The sequence below is a fragment of the Salvelinus sp. IW2-2015 genome, linkage group LG18, assembly GCF_002910315.2.
Source record: "Salvelinus sp. IW2-2015 linkage group LG18, ASM291031v2, whole genome shotgun sequence".
Lineage (NCBI taxonomy): Eukaryota > Metazoa > Chordata > Actinopteri > Salmoniformes > Salmonidae > Salvelinus > Salvelinus sp. IW2-2015.
Window position 1 is genome coordinate 50,748,070 of NC_036858.1, and position 24,362 is coordinate 50,772,431.

The following is a 24,362-nucleotide window of genomic DNA, read 5'->3' on the forward strand; positions in this document are numbered from 1 at the left end:
GCATTTTGGAGCTGCCTTACTCAAGAAAGCAAAAAGGAGATCATGTACAGTATGTGGCTTTATTAACTCAAAGATGTTTTTGTTTTTTTACATTGTTTGCAAACTGATATGTGACACGTATTAATGCCAAAATAATAACCATTTATTATACTTTTTTTTTTATATGTGTATATATCTTTTAGCTAAACAGGTGCTCCACCTGCCCTGAATGACGCATAGTGGGGAACATTGTAGATCTTAGCATCCTCATCTCTCACTATTCAACAATCTCTGGTATCAATCAGTCTTCTGCACCTATACTGTAGCCTATTATAACCACACCCATCCTAACCTAATCCCCGCCACAGCCACATCAAAGTACCCCTGTCCCAGATCTTATGGCTGCTACATACTGTAACACCCAGCAGTCTGTGCCTGTGTTGTAATAGTCAAGGCGAAGTGAAAAGCTTTTAATTTTCTCCCAAAATAAGTTAATATTTCCTCCTGATCCAACCACTGGGCTGCTGCTTCAGTAACACCCAGTGTGTGGGTGTGAATGCTTACAATGTCTGTGTTAAGTCTGTTCCCAGACCTGCCTGTAGCATTACTATGTTATGTGCAGCTCTAGCCTCATAGGCTGTCATATCAAATGACAGGTTTAATTTAATAGTTTAATCCTCTCGCCCTGCTTTAAATGCAAGTCCCTAGCTATATCCTGATTGGCAGGGCAATGGGTGTGAGACTTTTCAGCTGTACACACACATGCGCGCACACACACACACACATTACACACTTTCGTAACAGCTGCTTAGCTACAGCCATAGCCGGACTAGGGGACATCTGCCAACACTCTCTATAACATGTTGCTTTTTAGACTTTTTACTGTCTTATATAATTTTGACTGAGTTCTGCAGGCCACATAAACGTATACATGTATGGTGTTGGAAAAAGCCTACATTAAGAGTCCAGATGACAGGACAGAGTCTAACGGACACAGACAGATAGACAGATGCAGACACAGACCAACAGACCGACAGACCGACAGACCGACAGACCGACAGACCGACAGACCGACAGACAGACAGACACGAGACAGACAGACAGACAGACAGACAGACAGACAGACAGACAGACAGACAGACAGACAGACAGACAGACAGACAGACAGACAGACAGACAGACAGACAGACAGACAGACAGACAGACAGACAGCAGACAGATCAGACCACAAGACAGACCGACCGACACAGATAGACAGACCGACACAGATGACCGACACAGATAGACAGACCGACCGAGACCGACCGAAAACCCGGAAGAGACAGACGACAGACAAGACCGACAGAGACAGACCGACAGAGGACAGACCGACAGAGACAGACCGACAGAGACAGACCGACAGAGACAGACCGAGAGAGACAGACGACAGCAGACAGACCGACAGAGACAGACCGACAGAGACAGACGACAGAGACAGACCGACAAGAGACCAGACCGACAGAGACAGACGACAGAGACAGACGACAGAGACAGACCGAAGAGACAGACAGACAGAGACAGACAGACAGAGACAGACCGACAGAGACAGACCGACAGAGACAGACCGACAGAGACAGACAGACAGAGACAGACCGACAGAGACAGACCGACAGAGACAGACAGCCCGACACAGACCAACAGAGACTCAGACAACAGGAAATGTACATTGAATAACTGGTGTTTTTATGTACTGTAGCTTGGTAAGCATGACATGTTCTGGTGAATATCTTGTGTTGTTGTCGTGCAATAGTCTCAATAAATGCAGTAAATGCACGTAAAATGTACAGTCACTAAACATTAGTTTAAATATAGTATTTACAATAAAACATTTTAGATAAATAAACTATGCTATAATTAATGTTAGCACATACAGTACATGCCAATCAAGCAGACAGATTCAAATCTTTAAGACTTTAGGGAGCTGGAAGCGGGATGATTGTGGTTACATAGCTAGTGAGAATAGCCCAAATAGTTGGTTAGTGGTTAGGAGGGAACCCTAGTATTTCCCTCTCTCTGAAGTTAAGCGTGGTTTAGGGAACATTAATTGTGTTTTTCTTTCCGTGGGACTGCTTAATGTTCAGCTGTTTAATCCTATTTGAAGTCCTTTGCAATAAAAACCATATAGGTCTGCCTATGTGTCTTTCAGCCATAGGGTTTGTGACATTTCTCAGTCACGTTGCCTGTACTGATCCCAGTAGCTTTTGGGTGGGGCTGTTTGGGGACACAAATATAGCTCTGTGTGAGTGGCTGGGTGTGTGAGAGACGTGTGGTGTTAACAGTGTGTCTGAATGTGTGTGTTTAATGTGAGTATGTTAATGTGTTAATGTGAGACACCAACTATAGAACTAGCCATCCTGATAGCCAGTCATCCATAACCATCTACCACAGATACAGGCCTCTTTCACTACCGCTATCAGAGCTAGGCCTCTTTCATCCTCTTGGGGGTTCTACTACCATACGTCAGCCATGTTTTTTTCCGCTGCACCGTCTGTCAAAGGGATTACCACACATGCAAATCAGCCGCTGTAAGGTCACGCACACGCAGAGCTCTGACTGGATATGAGATATGATAGGGTTCACAGACCAGATCTACTGTACCTCACGGGGAAAGAGGACTAGTCTAAAGATTACACAAAAACATTTCTCCTCTGAAAATGAGACCTTGAAAGGAGATAATTGAATGTATGCACACACAGGTGTGATACAGCAGGAACTGCACAAAGTACACTGCAGTGAATGGGAAATTAGTGGGAGTGAATTTTACATTTGCTGACTGTTTATAGCACTCAACTTTACTTTAATCATTGGTAAAGTTGAGTCAAAAACTGAAACCAATGTCTAAACTCATCAGCTGCCATTTGAACTCTCATCATCATCATCATTGGTTTAAATTACAGGGACAATGCCTCTGTTTCCTATTCTGATGAACACTGGTGTATTTTTACTACCATATGTTATTTACTCTGTGAGGTGGTATACATCAACGTTTGTGTGTGTGGCCGCTCGTTAGTGTGTGCTTGTGTGCAAGATTCCTTGTAATCGGTTTCTCAGGATCTATTTCGTACCCGCCTTTTTTCACGGAACTATTGCCCAAATCAGCTAAAATGTGCTTTTTTAAATGAAGATCCACAATCCACAGAAGCTGTGTTGGTCTTGATAAGTTAAACTGTGGTTGTTCTGATCTACCTACAACTAAGTGGTATTTTACGTGGTTTTCTACACACACATATAGAGACAGTTGGTTCAGGGAGTGGGTTTTCTTTAGTCTATTTAATGTGGGTGGATGTATACCCAGTCATTGTTACCAATATGGATGGAGGCCTACAATCTATAATTTGGAACAGGGATGGGCAACTCCAGTCCTCGGGTGCTGGAGTGGTGTCACACTTTTTGCCCATTCCTTGAAAACCCTGATTAAACTAATTACATTCTAAAGTGAAGATCATGATTAGTTGGGTAAAGTGTGACACCAACCAGGCCACCGAGGACTGGAGTTATGCAATCACCAACCTGCTTTCTCTCAGCTCTCTCGCTCTCTTGCTCTCTGATTTTTTTGGTCAGACCACCTGTGTGTTATTTTTGTGGTCACTCAATATCTTCCCAGCTTACACCTCCTTTTAATTTCTCTAAACATTGTTTAAAAAAAAAACTCTTCTCAATGTACTTCCTCATTATCTCAATGTTACTTTTCACACTTATCAATAAAAGTTAATGTACTTGCCTACTGTCTAAATTTGAGTACTCTCCCACTTTCTTTCCTTCATCACATTGACAGGTTGTTTTACAGTTAGAAGCACCAATCTATGGACTCAAGTGTTACTGTATTTTATCTCCCAATTCAGCTTTGGCTCTGTTCTTGCTTGCACGTGTTCTCTGCTCGCCAGGGGGTTGTAGCGGATGGCTAAGTTACCAATGAGCAGTGACGTTTTCTTTCTGAAAAGTACTGGCTGGGTGGCGGGTGTTTTTTTTTKTTGTTTTTTTAAAGTACAAAATGGTGGTAATGATGTGTGTCGGATCTCTGGAGTACTCGAGGTACAGTCTTGTTATCTCCTCTGGCAGACAGACAGACAGCGAGAGATAGAGATAGGAACCTTTTGTTGCTTAAGTACAGATAGGAACCTTTTGTTGATGGGGTGCTGTTGGGGTTCTGTTGTGGTGGGGAAGACACAATCGGTTCACACAAACAAATGGCTGAGATCGTTATCTGTTTATCGCTCTTTAACCTCAGCTTTCACTACTGTGGGTGTAGGTGGGTGTGTCTATTAGATAAGGGCCGTTTAGGGGGATTGCATTGCAATGCCCTCGGGTCTAGGTTAAGTACCATACAAGATACAGAGAGATGTATGGTTGGTGTGGTGTGTTCATGCTCTCATCTTCCCTCTTCTCCCTCTCCCTCTTTCTCTCTAGGTACTGGTCCTATCCATATGAACAGTGTCCAGTGTTTGGGGACAGAGAAGTCTATCCTAGACTGTTACTTCCAAGATGTCCCTCTCTGGACGTTTAAACACACCCAGGACGCCTCAGTACGCTGTAACATCCCCAATCTTGGCCTGGACAGCACGGTTAGAACACACACACATTCACACACACACACCTTTACATTATATAATTAAGCAATAAGACCATGTTCTGTTATAATCTCCACTCGGCACAGCTAGAAGAGGACTGGCCACCCCTCAGAGCCTGGTTCCACTCTAGGTCCTAGCTTCCGGCCTTTTCAGGGAGGTTTTCCTAGCCACCGTGCTTCTACATCTGCATTGATTGCTGTTTGGGGTTTTAGGCTGGGTTTCTGTACAGTACTTTGATACATCGGCTGATGTAAAAAGGACTTTATAAATACATTTGATTGATTGATTGAGGGGGTGTGGTATATAGCCAATATACCAGTGCCTACCACAAACCCCTGAGGTGCCATATTGCTATCATAAACTGATTACGAGTGTCATCAGAGCAGTAAAAATTAATGTCTTGTCATACCCGTGGTTTACGATCTGATATACCTCGGCTGTCAGCCAATCAGCATTCAGGGCTCGAACCACCCAGTTTATAATACCAATTCAATTATTATAGAGTCATTAGATATTTATAATTATGAACATCTGACTTGCGAAACATACAGGTTGAGAAAATACTGAATTGAAATGTATTTTTCTCCCTCCTTCTCCTCCCTCCTCCTTCCTCATCCTACCCTAGGTGCGATTGGCGGGGGGCAGGGAGCCAGGTGAGGGGCGTGTGGAGGTACTGATGGATGTAGGGGGTCGTAAGAGATGGGGGTCAGTCTGCAGTGAGAACTGGGGGATCAACGAAGCCATGGTGGTCTGTAGACAGCTGGGTCTGGGGTTCGCATCCCGAGCACACCAGGTACGGAAACACACCTATGAATCCCTATTCCCTGTATAGTGCACAACTTCCGGACAGAGCCCATTGTGGGAATATGGTGCCATTTCAGTTTAGAGTACACCCTGACTCCCACAATTCACCCATCAACTCACTGAGTGTCCCTGAGTCCTCAAACCTGAAAAATCACCGGATAGCTGAAATACTCAGTAATACTTTCTGAGGGACATATGTAGGAACTCCTTCAAGACTGTTGGAAAACCATTCCTCATGAGCTGGTTGAGAGAATGCCAAGAGTGCAAAGCTGTCATCAAGGCAAAGGGTGCTATTTTGAAAAATATCCAAAAGATAAAATATATTTTGATTTGTTTAACACTGTTTTGGTTACTACATGATTCCATATGTGTTATTTCATAGTTCTGATGTCTTCACTATTATTCTACAATGTAGAAAATAGTAAAATAAAGAAAAACCCTTGAATGAGTAGGTGTGTCTTTTGACTGGTACTGTGTAAATATATATATATATATATATATATATACAGTTGAAGTCGGAAGTTTACATACATTTACATTGGAGTCATTAAAACTCGTTTTTCAAACACTCCACAAACTTCTTGTTAACAAAATATAGTTTTGGCAAGTTGGTTAGGACATCTACTTTGTTCATGACACAATTCATAAATGTTTTTGTTTTTGTTTACAGATGGATTATTTCACTTATAACTCACTCTATCACAATTCCAGTGGGTCAGAAGTTTACATACACGAAGTTGACATTGCCTTTAAACAGCTTGGAAAATTCCAGAAAATTATGTAATAGCTTTAGAAGCTTCTGATAGGTTAATTGACATCATTTGAGTCAATTGGAGGTGTACCTGTGGATGTATTTCAAGGCCTACCTTCAAACTCAGTGCCTCTTTGCTTGACATCATGGGAAAATCAAAAGAAATCAGCCAAGACATCAGAAAACCAATTGTAGACTTCCACAAGTCTGGTTCATCCTTGGGTTCAATTTCCAAACGCCAAACAAAAATAGAACTGTTTGGCTATAATGACCATCATTATGTTTGGAGGATAAAAGGGGAGGCTTGCAAGCCGAAGAACACCATCCCAACCGTGAAGCACGGGGGTGGCAGCATCATGTTGTGGGGGTGCTTTGCTGCAGGAGGGACTGGTGCACTTCACAAATTAGATGGCATCATGAGGTAGGAAAATGATGTGGTTATATTGAAGCAACATCTCAAGACATCAGTCAGGAAGTTAAAGCTTGGTCGCAAATGGGTCTTCCAAATGGACAATGACACCAAGCATACTTCCAAAGTTGTGGCAAAATGGCTTAAGGACAACAAAGTCAAGGTATTGGAGTGGCCATCACAAAGCAAAGAGGCACAGAGTTTGAAGGTAGGCCTTGAAATACATCCACAGGTACACCTCCAATTGACTCAAATTATGTCAATTAGCATATCAAAAGCTTCTAACACCATGACATCATTTAATGGAGCTGTTTAAAGGCACAGTCAACTTAGTGTATGTTAACTTCTGGTCCACTGGAATTGTGATACAGTGAAATATAGTGAAATAAAGTCTGTAAACAATTGTTGGAAAAAATGAATTGTGTCATGAACAAAGTAAATGTCCTAACCAACTTGCCAAAACTATAGTTTGTTAACAAGAAATTTGTGGAGTGGTTGAAAAACAAGTTTTAATGACTCCAACCTAAGTGTATGTAAACTTCCGACTTCAACTGTATGTATATATATTTATTTATATATATATATAATATATATAATATATATATATATATATATATATATATATTTATATGAATGCATTATGATCGAGTGTATAATGCATGTACAGTATAATGCCTTACAATACAACATAATGCCTTACAATAATCCTTTAACACTTGCTATAATTTGTCATAACGTAACTGACTTGCAGACCTACCGCCATTTCCACAGCTGACCGTCACCTGACCATTCAGCAGCTAAATACTGTACAGTGCTAAATGACTGTATCTACCTGTATCTGCTTGTGTGTGTGTCAATCTGCATTATGTTTATAGAAAAGCTAGTCTGTGAGTGGATGGGTGGTGCAGGAAAAATCTCAGCTATCCATAAATAGATGATTTTGAATAGGAATATAAATATACACATCTATAGTACATCTACAGTACAGAGGGTATTTATGAAAGGGATGTTTGCCAATAGTAGAAATACCCATGAAGTAAAACAAAAAAACTCTCAAAAAGCATGTTTCTTTCAATTCACAGGATGACTGAGGAAAGAAAAGCAATGTACAAAAGTCAAACATCTCTCTCTCTCTAGGAGACGTGGTATTGGGCTGGGGATCGTAACGCAGCAGAATTGGTGTTGAGTGGAACCCACTGTGTTGGAACTGAGCTGTCAATCCAACAGTGTCGCCGTAACAACCACGTACACTGTCCCCGAGGGGGCGGGACTAATGCTGCAGGGGTCACCTGTTCAGAGAGTGAGTCATTATCAAAGCACACCTGTCCACCTGGCTAGCTCTCTACAACTGTGTAATCTTAACAGATCCTGCCAAGGGTTCTGTTCAAATGTCAAGAAATGGGAGAAAACGGTTTGAAACTGAAGTACCTGAACTCCAATATTAGCACTTAGCTTTAACCTACCCCTCCCCACTTAGCTTTAACCTACCCCTCCCCTTCCCGTATTGGCCCTTGACCTATTGTTTCCTGTAATACCTGATTTATCTTTCACCCCTGACCCCCATCCATGCCTAAATTACCCCCAAACCAAACCACTCACCCCTCTCCTCTGCCCCCTAGCTGCCCCTGACCTGGTACTAGATGCCCAACTGGTTCAGGAGACAGTCTACCTAGAGGACCGACCCCTACACCTGCTGACCTGTGCCAACGAGGAGAACTGTCTGTCATCCTCCGCTGCCAGAATGAACTGGCCCTACGGACACCGCCGCCTGCTACGATTCTCCTCTAGGATTATGAACATGGGACGGGCCGACTTCAGACCTAGGGCTACCAGGGAGTCTTGGACATGGCACGCATGTCATAGGTAAGAGGTGTTGTGTGAGTTGTAGTTTTATGATGTCTAAATGATTTGTGGTAGTTGCAGCCTTTGGCATAAGGAACATGATATAGGCTGACTATAGACCGAGGGCTACCAGGGAGTCTTGGACATGGCACCAGTGTCACAGGTATTTTTTGGGGGTCAGGGGCTTTGTACTTCTACAATTTTTTGTTTTAGGTATTGTACTTGTTGTCCTGTTTCACTTCATGTAGGGATTGTGGTAGTTGTAGTTTTACAATGCCTTGACATATACTTAGTAGTAGCTGGAATATTCTATTGCCATACTTGTGATGAGCTGTATTACTATATCACTGTACTCTATGAAGAGGATGTGGTAGACCTCTATGAAGAGGATGTGGTAGACCTCTATGAAGAGGATGTGGTAGACCTCTATGAAGAGGATGTGGTAGACCTCTATTGATGTGATGTGGTAGACCTCTATGGATGTGATGTGGTTGACCTCTATGACGGGGATGTGGTTGACCTCTATGGATGTGATGTGGTAGACCTCTATGAAGAGGATGTGGTAGACCTCTATGAAGAGGATGTGGTAGATGGTTAGACCTCTATGAAGAGGGATGTGATAGACCTCTATTGATGTGATGTGGTAGACCTCTATGGATGTGATGTGGTGACCTCTATGGATGTGATGTGGTTGACCTCTATGACGGGGATGTGGTTGAGCTCTACGGATGGGATGTGATTTATCTCTACGGATGGAATGTGGTTGACCTCTACGGATGGGATGTGGTTGACCTCTACGGATGGGATGTGGTTGACCTCTACGGATGGGATGTGGGTGCCTCTATGAAGGGGATGTGGTTGACCTCTACGGATGGGATGTGGTTGACCTCTACGGATGGGATGTGGTTGACCTCTACGGATGGGATGTGGGTGATCTCTATGACGGGGGTGTGGGTGACCTTTATGAAGGGAATGTGGTGACCTCTATGAGGGATGTGGGTGACCTTTATGAAGGGGATGTGGGTGACCTCTATGAAGGGGATGTGGTTGACCTTTATGAAGGGGATGTGGTTGACCTTTATGAAGGGATGTGGTTGACCTTTATGAAGGGGATGTGGTTGACCTTTATGAAAGGGATGTGGTTGACCTCTATGAATGGGGATGTGGGTGACCTTTATGAATGGGGATGTGGGTGACCTTTATGAAGGGGATGTGGGTGATCTCTATGAAGGGGTGTGGGTGACCTCTATGAAGGGATGTGGGTGACCTCTATGAAGGGGATGTGGTTGACCTTTATGAAGGGGATGTGGTTGACCTTTATGAAGGGGATGTGGTTGACCTTTATGAAGGGGATGTGGTTGACCTTTATGAAGGGGATGTGGTTGACCTCTATGGAGGGGATGTGGTTGATACAGTTACATATGGGGATATAATTTTTTATTATATATTGTATCGTATTGTTTCACAAAAGCCTTAGTATTATTTTTGCACTAGTTTTCTGTACCTGCACCAAAACTCCACTATTTTTCCTTCATAGCTCCTTCATAATTTGTTTTCAGCACTTGTATTTTCTCATGTCTCTCTCTTGTCCCTCTGCAGCAGACATATGGTGAGCAATATGTTTGGAACATTTAATCGCAATAAATCACAGTATCGAATCGCAATACATATAGAATTGTGAGAATCGCAATACATATCGTATTGGAACGAAGTATAGTGATAAAATCGTATCGTGAGGTCTCTGGCAATTCCCAGCTGTATATGATATGTAGGAGTTAGTGAGATTTCACATATCCCCTTTATGATCTGGATTCTGGGGCATTAAGTAGCCTGATCCATATGCTATAACCCTGGCTGAAATGAATCCTGTACCTGCGTGAGTAGTGGGTCCAAGATCCAGGACCAGAGTACCAGGTAGCGCGAGTCGTGTGGAACTTTTTTCCCGTTGTCAACAAGCTGGCTTGCTAATGTCATGTAGAATGTACGTCTCGCAAATCACATTCAGAAACAGCTATTTTCAGGTTTAGTGAAAGCAAAATATATTTAGTAAAATTCTCACAAACGCTCCAGGAAACCGAACCCAGGAAAACGAGCCTTAGTTACAGTCCAAGGGAGGCTGTGGGAGTCCTAGTCCAAGGGAGGCTGTGGGAGTCCTAGTCCAAGGGAGGCTGTGGGAGTCCTAGTCCAAGGGAGGCTGTGGGAGTCCTAGTCCAAGGGAGGCTGTGGGAGTCCTAGTCCAAGGGAGGCTGTGGGAGTCCTAGTCCAAGGGAGGCTGTGGGAGTCCTAGTAGGGAGGCTGTGGGAGTCCTAGTCCAAGGGAGGCTGTGGGAGTCCTAGTCCAAGGGAGGCTGTGGGAGTCCTAGTCCAAGGGAGGCTGTGGGAGTCCTAGTCCAAGGGAGGCTGGGAGTCCTAGTCCAAGGGAGGCTGTGGGAGTCCTAGTCCAAGGGAGGCTGTGGGAGTCCTAGTCCAAGGAGGCTGTGGGAGTCCTAGTCCAAGGGAGGCTGTGGGAGTCCTAGTCCAGGGAGCTGTGGGAGTCCTAGTCCAAGGGAGGCTGTGGGAGTCCTAGTCCAAGGGAGGCTGTGGGAGTCCTAGTCCAAGGGAGGCTGTGGGAGTCCTAGTCCAAGATCCACACAGCCAGCTTGTTGTGGGTAGCTGTGGTTGTCAGTCATTATAAGTAGTTGGTAGTGGAAGTTGTCGCTCTGGCTGACCATGCTTCAGGTAAATGTTTCTAGTTGCATTATTATGGAAACCATCACCACATACTTGCACTGTACAGCTGTAATGGGATAATTGGCACTTGTGGAACATAATTGGTCTGTGTGGGATGAATAAGGTCTTATTGACTTGAATTGAATGAGTTAGTGACAGGTTAGAGGTCTGTGTGGGATGAATAAGGTCTTATTGACTTGAATTGAATTGAGTTAGTGACAGGTTAGAGGTCTGGTGTGGATGAATAAGGTCTTATTGACTTAATTGAATTGAGTTACTGACAGGTTAGAGGTCTGTGTGGGATGAATAAGGTCTTATTGGACTTGAATTGAATTGAGTTAGTGACAGGTTAGAGGTCTGTGGGGGATGAATAAGGTCTTATTGACTTGAATTGAATTGAGTTAGTGACAGGTTAGAGGTCTGTGTGGGAGAAATAATGTCTTATTGACTTGAATTGAATTGAGTTAGTGACTGGTTAGAGGGTCTGTGTGGGATGAATAAGTTCTTAATTGACTGAATGAATTGAATGTTAGTGACGGTTAGAGGTCTGTGTGGGGCGATGAATAAGGTCTTATTGACTTGAATTGAATTGAGTTATGACAGGTTAGAGGTCTGTGTGGATGAATAAGGTCTTATTGACTTGAATCTGAATTGAGTTATGACAGGTTAGAGGTCTGTGTGGGATGAATAAGGTTCTTATTGACTTGAATTGGAATTTGAGTTACTGACAGGTTAGAGGTCTGTGTGGGAATGAAAAGGTCTTATTGACTTGAATTTGAAATTGAGTTACGTGACAGGTTAGAGGTCTGTGTGGGATGAAATAAGGTCTTATTGAGAATTGAGTTAGTGACAGGTTAGAGGTCTGTGTGGGATGAATAAGGTCTTATTGACTTGAATTGAATTGAGTTAGTGACAGGTTAGAAAACATGTGAAGGTATGACCTCATTGCCATTAAGTACAATAACTGCTGTTTGTACAGAACCTTACTCACGGAAACGTATGGCCCACATAAAGCTTTGCTTTGATAATGTTATGAATACACATTTTGCTGTTCTGTTGTACTTGTCTCTTAGTGGGTGTCATTGTTCAGAACGTTGCAAGCGAATGACGCCTCACTTTCGTAGCATCACTTTTCATACTGCTGACACTAACAAAATATTCAACCTATTGTGACCTCAACGTAGTTAGTAGATGGCGTTTGTATAAAAACTGGCTCATAGGGTCACATAGAAACCAGTATTTGTTGAATGGCCTTAGTGGCAGTTAGTCGTTGGTCAGCTACTTTGATATAAATTACATCATTTCCCCACCTATACATGTGACACATTCCTCTATCCTGGTCTTCTATCAAGTCAGGAACTTTTGCCCCCAATTAATGCCATTTCTTGTCAGATGACGAGAGTGTGTTCTGACTGTCGTCATCAGAGAAGGAGTCATTTAATCCTCCTCAGTGTGTTCTCTGTAGAGTTCTGTGTATGTGTGTATTCTGTTCCAGTAGGTTGCGGGTGGCCTGGCGGCATGTTGTCATCTACCCAGATTCATTAGCTGTCCACTGAATGTGTGTGTGTAATGACTGTGTGTGTCTTAATGAGATACATTGAGATATGACTGAGCCACTCTGTGTTACACAGTCTGGGGGTTGTACAGGGCTGCCCCACCTTTCTTAATCTGTTCCAATAACACAGGAGTGGTGTGTTTGTGTCTGCACATGTTCGTGCATGTCTTAGTTCATGCATGTGTGCGTGTGTGCTTGCATGCATACGTTCCTCTGTGTGTGCATGTGAATGCATGAATGTGTGTGTGGGTGAGTTTCAATGCCCCCCATTCACTGTGAGTGTGTAAACAGCTCTGTGTGTGAGCGGTGCTACCTATCAAGTTCTAAAACAAGCTTCTATGAGAGGTGTCACTCTGACACCCTGCCCCATGTTTTAGTGGTGAGGTCACTAGGCTACCAGACATGAGGACCTACTGCTGTCATTCTGAAACACACACACACACACACTATTATTCTGTGTTACCAGGCACTACCACAGCATTGAGGTGTTCACCCACTATGACCTGTTGACTCTGAATGGGACCAGAATAGCTGAGGGACACAAGGCCAGCTTCTGTCTGGAGGATACATACTGCCCTGAAGGTAATAACACCATGTTATTAACATGGATGCCACAGCAATGTCACATGCTGTTAACATTTATAACAACGATTTATTTTAAATAACTTGGCTTCATATGCTGTCCATGACCTGAATTATTCCTGGACCATGGTTAATCTGTTTTTATTTTGTTTGATTCACTGAAACTGGCTCCAAAAACCTCAAGTTGAAGAGTAAAGTCACTGTTCTTGTCCGTGTGTCAGGTCTGCATAAGCGTTTCTCCTGCTACAACATGCGACCAGGCATCTCAGTGGGTTGCTGGATACGTATCGCCACGACATCGACTGTCAGTGGATTGACATCACCGTCAAGCCTGGAGACTACATCTTCCAGGTACAGGCCCACACACACCACACACACAACACACACACACACACACACACCACCACACACAAACACACACACACACACACACACACACACACACACACACACACCACACACACACACACACACACACACACACACACCACACACACACACACACACACACACACACACACACACGCTCTTGATTAAGCTTTGAGTTTCACTTTTGAGACTATCTCATTGGTCCTTGTACCACGCACATTTTTTAAAAGTATGTTGAAGTATTGACATGTTTGTGACTGAGGTCTGCAGACCCCCTCTGTATATTGTATAACATGAGAGACAGCTATGTTGTTACCCCCCCCCCCCACAACACACACACACACACTCCCTTTCTGTCATGACCCTGTCTCATGTTCATCAGCAGTGTCCTTGTGGGCGTCACATCAGGATACATCAAATACTCCAACTCCCATCAGCCACCACTTCTGTCTCAGGCTACTAATCCCAGTATGCCGTCCCAGGGGCCAATTAGGCTCTCGATTCTTTTTATATCTCAGCCATGAGAAAGCCATGGGTAACAGTAAACGTTGCTACAGTGAAACACGCTATCTGTTAATGAGGGTTATGGTGAGACTAGCTCCCCCAGTAAAACTCACTGATATCTGTTAGCTAATGAGAGGGGGGTTACAGGGAAACTAGCACCCCCGTAATTACTGGTACTACCTAATTACTCCCTGCTAATGAGAGGGGGGTTGTGGTAAAATTTGTTCCCTAAAGACTGTGCTACCTAAGCCATGGAAGTCAGTTGAGAGGTTACAGTGAAGACGGTTCCCTGTTTCATCACACACTCTCTAAGTGTCACAGCCTGTTTTATTTAACCACCCTGCATGCCTCTGTGATAGACGTACACACACACATGTTCACGGACACACACACACACAGACATATGTATTTTAGGCATGTAGAGAAGGGCTTAATTACAGGTGGTGGCCCTGCCACAGCTATGGGGAGAAAAGGAGGAGAATAAGAGAGGATAGAATAAGAGAGGATAGAATAAGAGAGGATTGGAGTAGAGAGGATAGGAGTAGAGAGGATAGGAAAGTAGAGAGGATAGGAGAAGTAGAGAGGATAGGAGAAGTAGAGAGGATAGGAGAGGTAGAGAGGATGAGAAGAAGAGAGGATGAGGAGAGTGCTTGGGAGACTAGGAGGAAGATGAGGACAGGGTGAGTGATAGAGATGGGCAATTGCACAGTAGCACTGTGACTCCGATTTTTCACTTTAAAATGTATGTCAAACAAAAACCAATAATTGTACAGTTAAACAAACCATACAACTTTCTCCACAGAAAATTTTACAAAAACGAATTTACTTGAAGAACAGTGTAGATGCAAAGTTGGATAACAGAATGATGGCATAAACAGCACAAACTTGTTCTTCAAGTACATTTATTTTTGTAAAATGATAGTGGAAATTGTTAAAAGTAGTCTTTGTGCAGTTGTATGGTTTGTTTAACTTTGCAATCATTGGTTGTGGCTTGACATACATTTGAAAAATCTGAGTCTCAGTGCCACTCTGTTGCCTTACCGTGAAATTGCCCAGATGCATGTAACTAGTGTAGAAGTTATAGTTTTGTTGTACAATCTACAGTTATTCAAACTTCCGGGCCTATTCAGTGGGGTGCACCATTCAGGGCTTGTATTCACAAAGTGTCTCGGAGTACGAAAAAATTAATGAAAATGCTTGTACTCACTACTGCAAGTCACTCTGGATAAGAGTGTTTGCTAAATTACAAAAAATTTAGGAGTTAGGATCTAGGATCAGTTAAATAAGACAAGGAGTGCCTGATCCTAGATCGAGGAACTTTGTGAACACAGACCCAGAACATTACATCATTTTTTTTACTATCTATCTATCTATCTTTCTATATATATTCACAAAGACAACAAAAATAGCGGTGCCATACAAAATATATCAAATTAAATGTTATTTGTCACATGCGCCGAATACAACAGGTATAGATAGACCTTACAGTGAAATGCTTACTTACAAGCCCTTAACACATTGCAGTTTTAAGAAAATGCCTGAAAAAAAGTAAGAGATAAGAATAACAAATAATTAAAGAGCAGCAGTAAATAACAATAGCTGGGCTATATACAGGGGGTACCGGTACAGAGTCAATGTCAATGTGCGGGTCCACCAGTCTGAACGTCAACAGTGAAGAGGCGACTCCGGGATGCTGGCCTTCTAGGCAGAGTTCCTCTGTCCAGCGTATGTGTTATTTTGCCCATTTGAATTTTTTCTTTTTATTGGTCTGAGATGTGGCTTTTTCTTTGCAACTCTGCCTAGAAGGCCAGCATCCCAGAGTCGCCCCTTCACTGTTGACGTTGAGACTGGTGTTTTGTGGGTACTATTTAATGAAGCTGCCAGTTGAGGACTTGTGAGGCGTCTGTTTCTCTTTTTTTAAATATATATTTTTTTACCCCTTTTAACTCCTCAATTTCGTGGTATCCAATTGGTAGTAGTTACAGTCTTGTCTCATCGCTGCAATTCCCGTACGGACTCGGGAGAGGCGAAGGTCGAGAGCCATGCATCCTTCGAAACACAACCCAAACAAGCCGCACTGCTTCTTGACATGATGCGCATCCAACCCGGAAGCCAGCCGCACCAATGTGTAGGAGGAAACACCATACACCTGGCGACCTGGTCAGCGTGCACTGCGCACGGCCCGTCATATGGGGTCGCTAGTGCGCGATGAGACAAGGATATCCCTGCCGGCCAAACCCTCCCTAACCCGGACGACGCTGGGCCAATTGTGCGCCGCCCCATGGGCCTCCCGGTTGCGGCCGGCTGTGACAGAGCCTGGGCTCGAACMCAGAATTTCTGGTGGCACAGCTAGCACTGCGATGCAGTGCCTTAGACCACTGCGCCACCCGGGAGGCCGAGGCGTCTGTTTCTCAAACTAGACACTCTAATGTACTTGTCCTCTTGCTCAGTTGTGCACCGGGGCCTCCCACTCCTATTGCTATTTTGGTTAGAGCCAGTTTGCACTGTTCTGTGAAGGGGGTACTACACAGCGTTATACGAGATCTTCAGTTTCTTGGCAATTTATCGCATGGAATAGCCTTCATTTCTCTGAACAAGAATAGACTGACGAGTTTCAGAAGAAAATTCTTTGTTTCTAGCCATTTTGAGACAGTAATTGAACCCACAAATGCTGATTCTTCAGATATTCAACTAGTCTAGCCAGTTTTATTGCTTCTTTAATCAGCAGAAAAGATTTCAGCTGTGCTAACATACAGTTGAAGTCGGAAGTTTACATTCACCAAGGTTGGAGTCATTAAAACTCGTTTTTCAACCACTCCACAAATTTCTTATTAACAAACTGTAGTTTTGGCAAGTCGGTTAGGACATCTACTTTGTGCATGACACAAGTAATTTTTCCAACAACTGTTTATAGACAGATTATTTCACTTATAACTCACTGTATCACAATTCCAGTGGGTCAGACGTTTACATACACTAAGTTGACTGTGCTTTTAAACAGCTTGGAAAATTCCAGAAAATTATGTCATGGCTTTAGAAGCTTCTGATAGGCTAATTGACATCATTTGGAGGTGGAGGTGTACCTGTGGATGTATTTCAAGGCCTACCTTCAAACTCAGTGCCTCTTGGCTTGACATCATGGGAAAATCAAAAGACATCAGCCAAGACCTCAGAAAACATATTGTAGACCTCCACAAGTCTGGTTCATCCTTGGGAGCAATTTCCAAATGCCTGAAGGTACCACGTTCATCTGTACAAACAATAGTGCGCAAGTATAAACACCATGGGACCACGCAGCCGTCATACCGCTTAGGAAGGAGACACGTTCTGTCTCCTAGAGATGAACGTACTTTGGTGCGAAAAGTGCAAATCAATCCCAGAACAACAGCAAAGGACCTTGTGAAGATGTTGGAGGAAACAGGTACAAAAGTATCTATATCCACAGTAAAACGAGTCCTATATCGACATAACCTGAAAGGCTGCTCAGCAAGGAAGAAGCCACTGCTCCAAAATTGCCATAAAAAACTGCACATGGGACAAAGATTGTACTTTTTGGAGAAATGTCCCCTGGTCTGATGAAACAAAAATAGAACTGTTTGGCCATAATGACCATCGTTATGTTTGGAGGAAAAAGGGGGAAGCTTTCATGCCGAACAACACTCGCAGTCTGTGGATTCTATTTGATAGATTAAAATTCTATTTTAAACATCACAGCATATTTGAAGGACATTTGGCATGTAGAAATCCGAAGAGGGTGGCCAGAAGAGATAAGTGGGATGGGCTGAGGGAAACTGAGTGTTGGGATGTAGAACTGGAGACAAGTGGGAGTGAAGTTGCTCGGTGGGGGATAGAATGATGGTCACAGATAAAAAATTAAATTAAAAAATAGTTTAACTGACACTTAAAAGGAATGTTGTTACATCCAATGCCTGTTTGCCTGAGGCTGATGCCACGCAAGCGCTTGTATGTGCGTAAACATGCATACACATACTCGCATTCAAATGCACACACACACACGGACACACACATGTAAATAGTGCCAAACATGCACACAAACGCATACAGTTGGCCTTGCAGTTTTGATTTTTGTTGTTCTTGATGTTTTTTATTTTTGTATTGTTTTCTGTTGTTTTTGTTTGTTTTTCATTTTCTCTTTTGTTATTTTTGTTGGTTGTTGGTGCATTGGGTGGGTGGTGGTTTTGGTTGGGTTGGAGGGGGATGGTGGCTTGTGGGATGGAAGGGGAGTTTTTTGGGGGGGACTTGTGGGTGTGATCTTGGATGGTTGGTGGCCTGGTGGTCGGGAGCTTGGTCCAGTGGCTAAGAGGTGGCTGGTTTGGGTCCCTGATTCGACCGGGTGGGGGATCTGTCCTTGTGCCCTTGGGTGGGGTGCTTGACCATGGTTGCTTCTTTAACCAAGTGTCCATGCTGAAACACTGAGGTTTACACACTTTCCAATTCAGAAGCATTGTCCGTTTGACTAAAAAGTGGGCCAGAGCAATGCGTTGTGTGATTCTAATTTGGCTATTACCCAGCCTACTCCCTAGTAAGCACACTAGAGGACACAGTGGGATACACACATTCACTATTTCAGACATTCTTTTTTTTTTTTTTTACCTCAGTCCAGAATCTTTTGATGGCTGGACATTATTCAAATGAAGATCAATCACAGGGCATACATACCACAGAGGTTGAAAAAGCTGGATACCACATCAATAACCTTTGAGGAAATACACTTCAGAATTGATTTCAGCTGTAAATAGCGTAGAAATGCTATATTATTTAGGCCAAACTCTGATATCAGCTCTTGGAATGGTATGATCTCTCTGTCCCTTACGACCTGCCCCACCTGACGGATGTTTTGGCGTAGCCAGGTAATATTAGCCAGTGTCTTTCCCACCTGCGGTAAACAAGGGATCGTTCCATGTTGTAGATGAAAGGAAGGATGCTCCATTGATATATAACCTTTTATGAAGTATCTTTGCTACTTCACAAGATAACTCAAGTAGTGGATTATCTCTCTTGCTTTGGAACTTAATAGCATAATAGCATAGGGGTAATAGCATAGTGATGATAAGGAGATCGACTTATGTTCTGTCACAATTTCTTCCTCTAGCCGCTCCCAGTAGCCTGCTATTCCCCCATTTTTATAGCCTCATGCCAGTGGGTATCTTGCATTATGACAAGTAGTACAAATACACATCAGGAACACCTAATCCACCCTTGTTTCTTGACATGGACAGTTTTTTGTGGTTCATTTTAGTTTTATTTTCTTTCCACAAGAAACTTGAAAATAAACTGTTAATCTCTTTAAACCAGTGCTGAGGGAACTGAAATGGTATAGCTGACATAAGGAACGATAGATAGTCTAGGGAGTTTGTTCATCTTTATCACCTCTGCTCTATCCCATAGTGATAAAGGTAGAAATGTCCATCTCTTAATGTCGGCCCCAATGGTTTTAAGGAGACCTGGTCCATTTTAGATCAAATATTTTATTAACTGGTGACTTGATACTTAACCCAAGATATGTCATGCCTTGTGGTTTCCAAAGGAAAGAACCAGTACCCAGGTGGGCCAGAAATACGTGATGGTTCAGAGGAATACTCTTACTCCAATTCACCTTATATCCAGAAAATTGGACAAATGCTTTAATAAGCTGTAACACACCAGGTATCAAACTGCTGGGATTTGACTGTAACCAAATTTAGAGAGTGCATAGAACAAGTACGACCTTTTCTATTCTATCAAAAGCTTTCTCTGCATCCAGCGATACTGCTACCTACATTTCTACATTGGAGAGAGACGGACATTAAATAAAGATCTAGAAGCTCTGTCCTTGAATCACGCAGGGTTAGAAATAGTTCCACTAGAATCCCCCCACCATTAGAAACAGTTAATTTCCCCCCATAAAACTCCTTTGCTGTTCTTACAGGCCTTTTCTCACTCTGTTACACATTCCGATGGCCCAAGCCAACCGGCTACAGATGAAAGTCCAACACTAATTTCAACAGAGGCTAGGCTTTGTGTATTCACAAACTTGAAAAAGTTGTTCTGGTGTTTTTTTGTTGGTGCAGTTTAGAGTTGCTTTCCTGTGTAACTGGCTGCAGCCTGTATTTAAAGTGGGTGTAGTAGGTTTACATAGTGGCTATAAGGGAAAATGGGCCCTCAGTATTATCACTGTGTGTATGTGTGTTTTAGCCTGCCTGTGTTTTCCTGCATTCGCACGCATGTGTGTGTGTGCGCGCGGTGTGTGTGGGCTTACAGAAGAGAATGGCTATGTCAGCAGCTGTGAAAGTAGACTGTTAGACTGGTGAATAACAGCCTATTAGAACATGGTAAAGCTCAGAATAGCACCTATTACAGAAACGTATACAGTCATGGTAATGCACTCTGTAACTACTGTACCTTTTTAACCTCCAACTAAATGACTCCTTTAATTCAGCTTAAGTCCTCAACTCAAAAGGTGTTCTTGACATTATACATCTTTACAACTCTATAAATTGATTGTTACTCAAAGAGCAAATGGGGATCTCATCCATCCGTACCTCTATATGGAGAGAAAAGTACTGTATTTATTTCTCCTATTGAAATATGGAAAAGCCATCCCACTTTTTTATGGAAACGAATAAGACTGACTATAAAAAACAATACCAACCATGACTGACTTTTAATGACAGAGACCATCTAACAATTTTACATCCAACTAATCTTTATTTCAGATGTCTCTTTCAGTCCGGTGGATGCTAGCGCACTCTGCACATATTATTACTCTATGGGTGTGTCCCAAATGATACCCTAGTTGCCATATCGTGCACTACTTTTGACCAGAGCCCTATGGGCCCTGGTCAAAAGTACTGCACTACATAGGGAATACGGTGCTATTTGGGACGCAGGCTATTACTCCGCTCTCTTCCACGCCACGGGTCTGGTACGGCGGGGAGACTTGAGGGGTAAGAATGAAATTGTAACACCTGCCAACTATGGTTACCTTAAATGGCAGTTTCTGTTAAATGAGAGGGGGACACATCAACCTTATGAAGACACACAGGTTTGTGACAGGCCACCTATTGAGCTGGGTCATGAGCAATACAATGGACCAGGCAACACTTGATCAATAATATATATTTTTATTACAATATTCTTCAGTTACAAGATTACAAACCAACTGGCAATTTCTTTCTGTTTACCAATATAGATAGCAATCAATACATACCTGGATGGTGGCTTGCACACCACTCAAAACAATTAGAATACCTAGGACTACAATCGCGCTACTGACACTTTAAGAGCAAATCAATTACATTGTAAATAATTTCATCATCATAACAAATCTACCTGGTGTAGATACCATCACCGCAAGCATATGGGAGCACGGGGAGTGGCACTTGGATTGAGAACGTCAAAAAACAAACGATAAGCGACAACCTTGAACGCAGGGCAGACTATGTTAGGACGGACGCCACTAGGAGCTAGCTCCAACCAGAGCCCTGCAGCTTAGACCTTTGTAGTTTGCACTGACAGCTTGCATCTTGTACTCCAAGTGCACCGCAGGTTATAAAGGAGGCAGAGGGCGTGAACTACAGTAGTTTAGGGGAAGCCACAATCACAGGAGGAGGGTGGTTAAAAAACTTCATACAATTAAGCACAGCTGATCTCCAAGTCACAGCAAGTGCATGCACTCAATTAAGGGCAATCAGCAATACGTTTTGATCAATCATTGGTGAAACCACACATAGATCACTGAAAATGTTGTTAAATAGGAAAGCTAAAGTCCACCCTCTGACAAAATGATAAACTCCTCCCTCTGTTTTCTAATAAAGCTGTCTTTGTCATATTGCAGGTGGAAGTTAACCCTTCGTTAGACATGGCGGAGTCGGACTTCCAGAACAACGTGATGAGATGTCGATGCAAATACGACGGACACAGAGCATACATGTATGGATGTCACGCAGGTATGGGAAGTTATTTCACTCTTGTTAACACACATTCACACTCTTGTTTTCTATCCCTGTCTTTCTCTCTCTCTGTCTCTCTCCTCAATCTCTCTCTCTTTCTCGTTCGCTCTCTAACTGTATGTTGTTTCTTCTACCAGGTGATGCGTACAGTGCAGAGATTGAGGACCTGTTCGAGCACCAACGGCAGATCTCCAATAACTTTGTCTAGGCCCATTCAGGGCCCAGCGTTGGCCCAGTCTGGTGCCCAGCGAAGAGGGCTCAGAGCTGGGAACAGACTTCTCAGGGTGGCCTGGGGTCTGGTGGGTCCAGGGACTCCTGCCCCACAACACTAGAGGACTCACGGAATTACACCTGTCCACCGCCCTGACCTGCTGTTGACTACACTACCCAAAATACACCACAACCAGGAGAAGACCATCACCCTTACCACACCCAACAGTCAATAGCAACTGAGAGCAGGACAGGTGTTACCAAGGCAACCAACTTAGTTCAGTTAACAATGGATAATTAAAATGGTATGGATACAATCAACTGTTAGGTCATTTGTTAGTTTATGAATGTGGATTACTAGTAATTTATCTACTCAAAGTTTGTATGAATTAATTCTGATTAAGATTACATTATTATTGTCTGTCAATGATTTAAAATGACTAACATATCAAATTTATTTATATAGCCCTTATTACATCAGCTGATATCTCAAAGTGCTGTACAGAAACCCAGCCTAAAACCCCAACATATGCTTGGTCCGGTAATGCCCGCGTCCCAGGAAAGGGGAAAGAATGACTGAAAAGAGTTCTGCGTTATCTGTTTGACTGTTGGTCTGTCTGGACAAATGTCTCCTACATCTATATTATCACAATATTGGTACTGTTTGACCAAATCACAACCTTCCTGTAGACTTTGAGGTCCGTAGCTCTACAGTGGACCTCAAGGCCCAGGTTTGAATACATAGTTGTGTATGAACGTTTATCTTAGTTTTTACAATTTAATTAGCTGTTTTATTATTGTGCAGGTAGTCATATCCTGATGTGTTAACCATTTTTTTTCTCAATATACTGTCACTACAGTAGAACTGATACACAAAACTAAATACAGTTGAGTTAGTTAACATTTCTCTCTTCTGTTTTTAAATTTACTATTATATGAAGGCCTTCAAGTTGGCTTTTGTAATTTTATCTTGATACCAGCCAAGAAAATGTAACTTGATGCAGTTTACTTTATTCTTTACTGTGTTAACTGAATTGCAATGCTTTTGGTGCAAATCTTTTCATAATATGTAATGCTGCAGGTTAATTTATTTAAGGCTAACGCTTGCATACTTTTTTATATTGATTAAACATATAAAACAAACACATTTTCACCCAATAAGTCACTATCTAGGCTATACACTAGAAAAAAGGGTCTACCTAGAACCGATGGTTCTTTGACTATCCCTGTAGCTCGGAGAATTGTTTTTGGTTCTAGATAGAACTCTTTTTGGTTCCAGAAAAAAAAAAATTGGGTTCCAGGTAGAAAATATTTTCTTAGAGTTGTGTCATCTTAACTTTTCGTATTCCTTTCACCAAATGTCAAACTGAGAGATAGCTTTGTGCCATCCATCCCAGTGCACTTCTCCTTTTCCTTTTCCTGGCCTTCCCAGTGTGAGTGAAAGCAGGTTCGGTGGTAAACCCACAGTTCTGCGGCAGCCAGGTAGGCAGTGTATAAAAAGCATTTAATTAGCTGTATTTGGGTTAGAGTTAGGGTAAGCATGGGGCGTACACAGAGAAACACTGCAACTGTGAACTCTGCTGTCACCAGCTATAGGCCTGGGTAGGATAGACAGACAAGAGAGGGAGAGAGGGGGAAGGGAAGGGGAAGAGGGAGGGTGGGGGTAGAGAGGTAACAGAAAAAGTTTGACAGAGAGGACCAGAGAGAAACAGACTGATAGAGATAGAGAACACTGCCTTTGAATGGGCAGAAAGCACAGGAGGTTGGTGGCACCTTAATTGGGGAGAACGGGCTCGTGGTAATGACTGGAGCGGAATCTGTGGTGTATAAAATACATCAAACACATGGTTTCCAGGTGTTTGATGCCATTCCATTTGCTCCGTTCCGGCCATTATTGTGAGCTGTTCTCCCCTCAGCAGCCTCCACTAACAGAGAGAGGTCAAAGAGAAAGAAAGAAAAGGAAAGAGGAGAAGCCTTGACGTGGGCAACACAACAGATTTTACTACCAGTGAAAATCCACCATGGCCACTACAGAGACCGCATAACTGACATACTGAGCTCCTAAAGAGAACAACATGTTTGTCTGAGAG

The 24,362-nt window shown here is 42.9% G+C and overlaps 1 protein-coding gene across 1 annotated transcript in view; it reads left to right on the forward strand.

The window, feature by feature from the left end:
• loxl4 (lysyl oxidase-like 4) overlaps nucleotides 1–23,920 on the forward strand; it is a 64,227-nt gene extending 40,307 nt beyond the window's left edge. The window contains 9 exon segments of the mRNA XM_024008701.2: nucleotides 4,426–4,580; nucleotides 5,212–5,379; nucleotides 7,688–7,850; nucleotides 8,170–8,413; nucleotides 13,122–13,237; nucleotides 13,459–13,515; nucleotides 13,518–13,588; nucleotides 21,948–22,059; nucleotides 22,200–23,920. Coding sequence (XP_023864469.1) covers nucleotides 4,426–4,580; nucleotides 5,212–5,379; nucleotides 7,688–7,850; nucleotides 8,170–8,413; nucleotides 13,122–13,237; nucleotides 13,459–13,515; nucleotides 13,518–13,588; nucleotides 21,948–22,059; nucleotides 22,200–22,270 — 1,157 coding nt within the window. The 3' untranslated portion in view covers nucleotides 22,271–23,920.
• The last annotated feature ends 442 nt before the right edge of the window (nucleotides 23,921–24,362 follow it).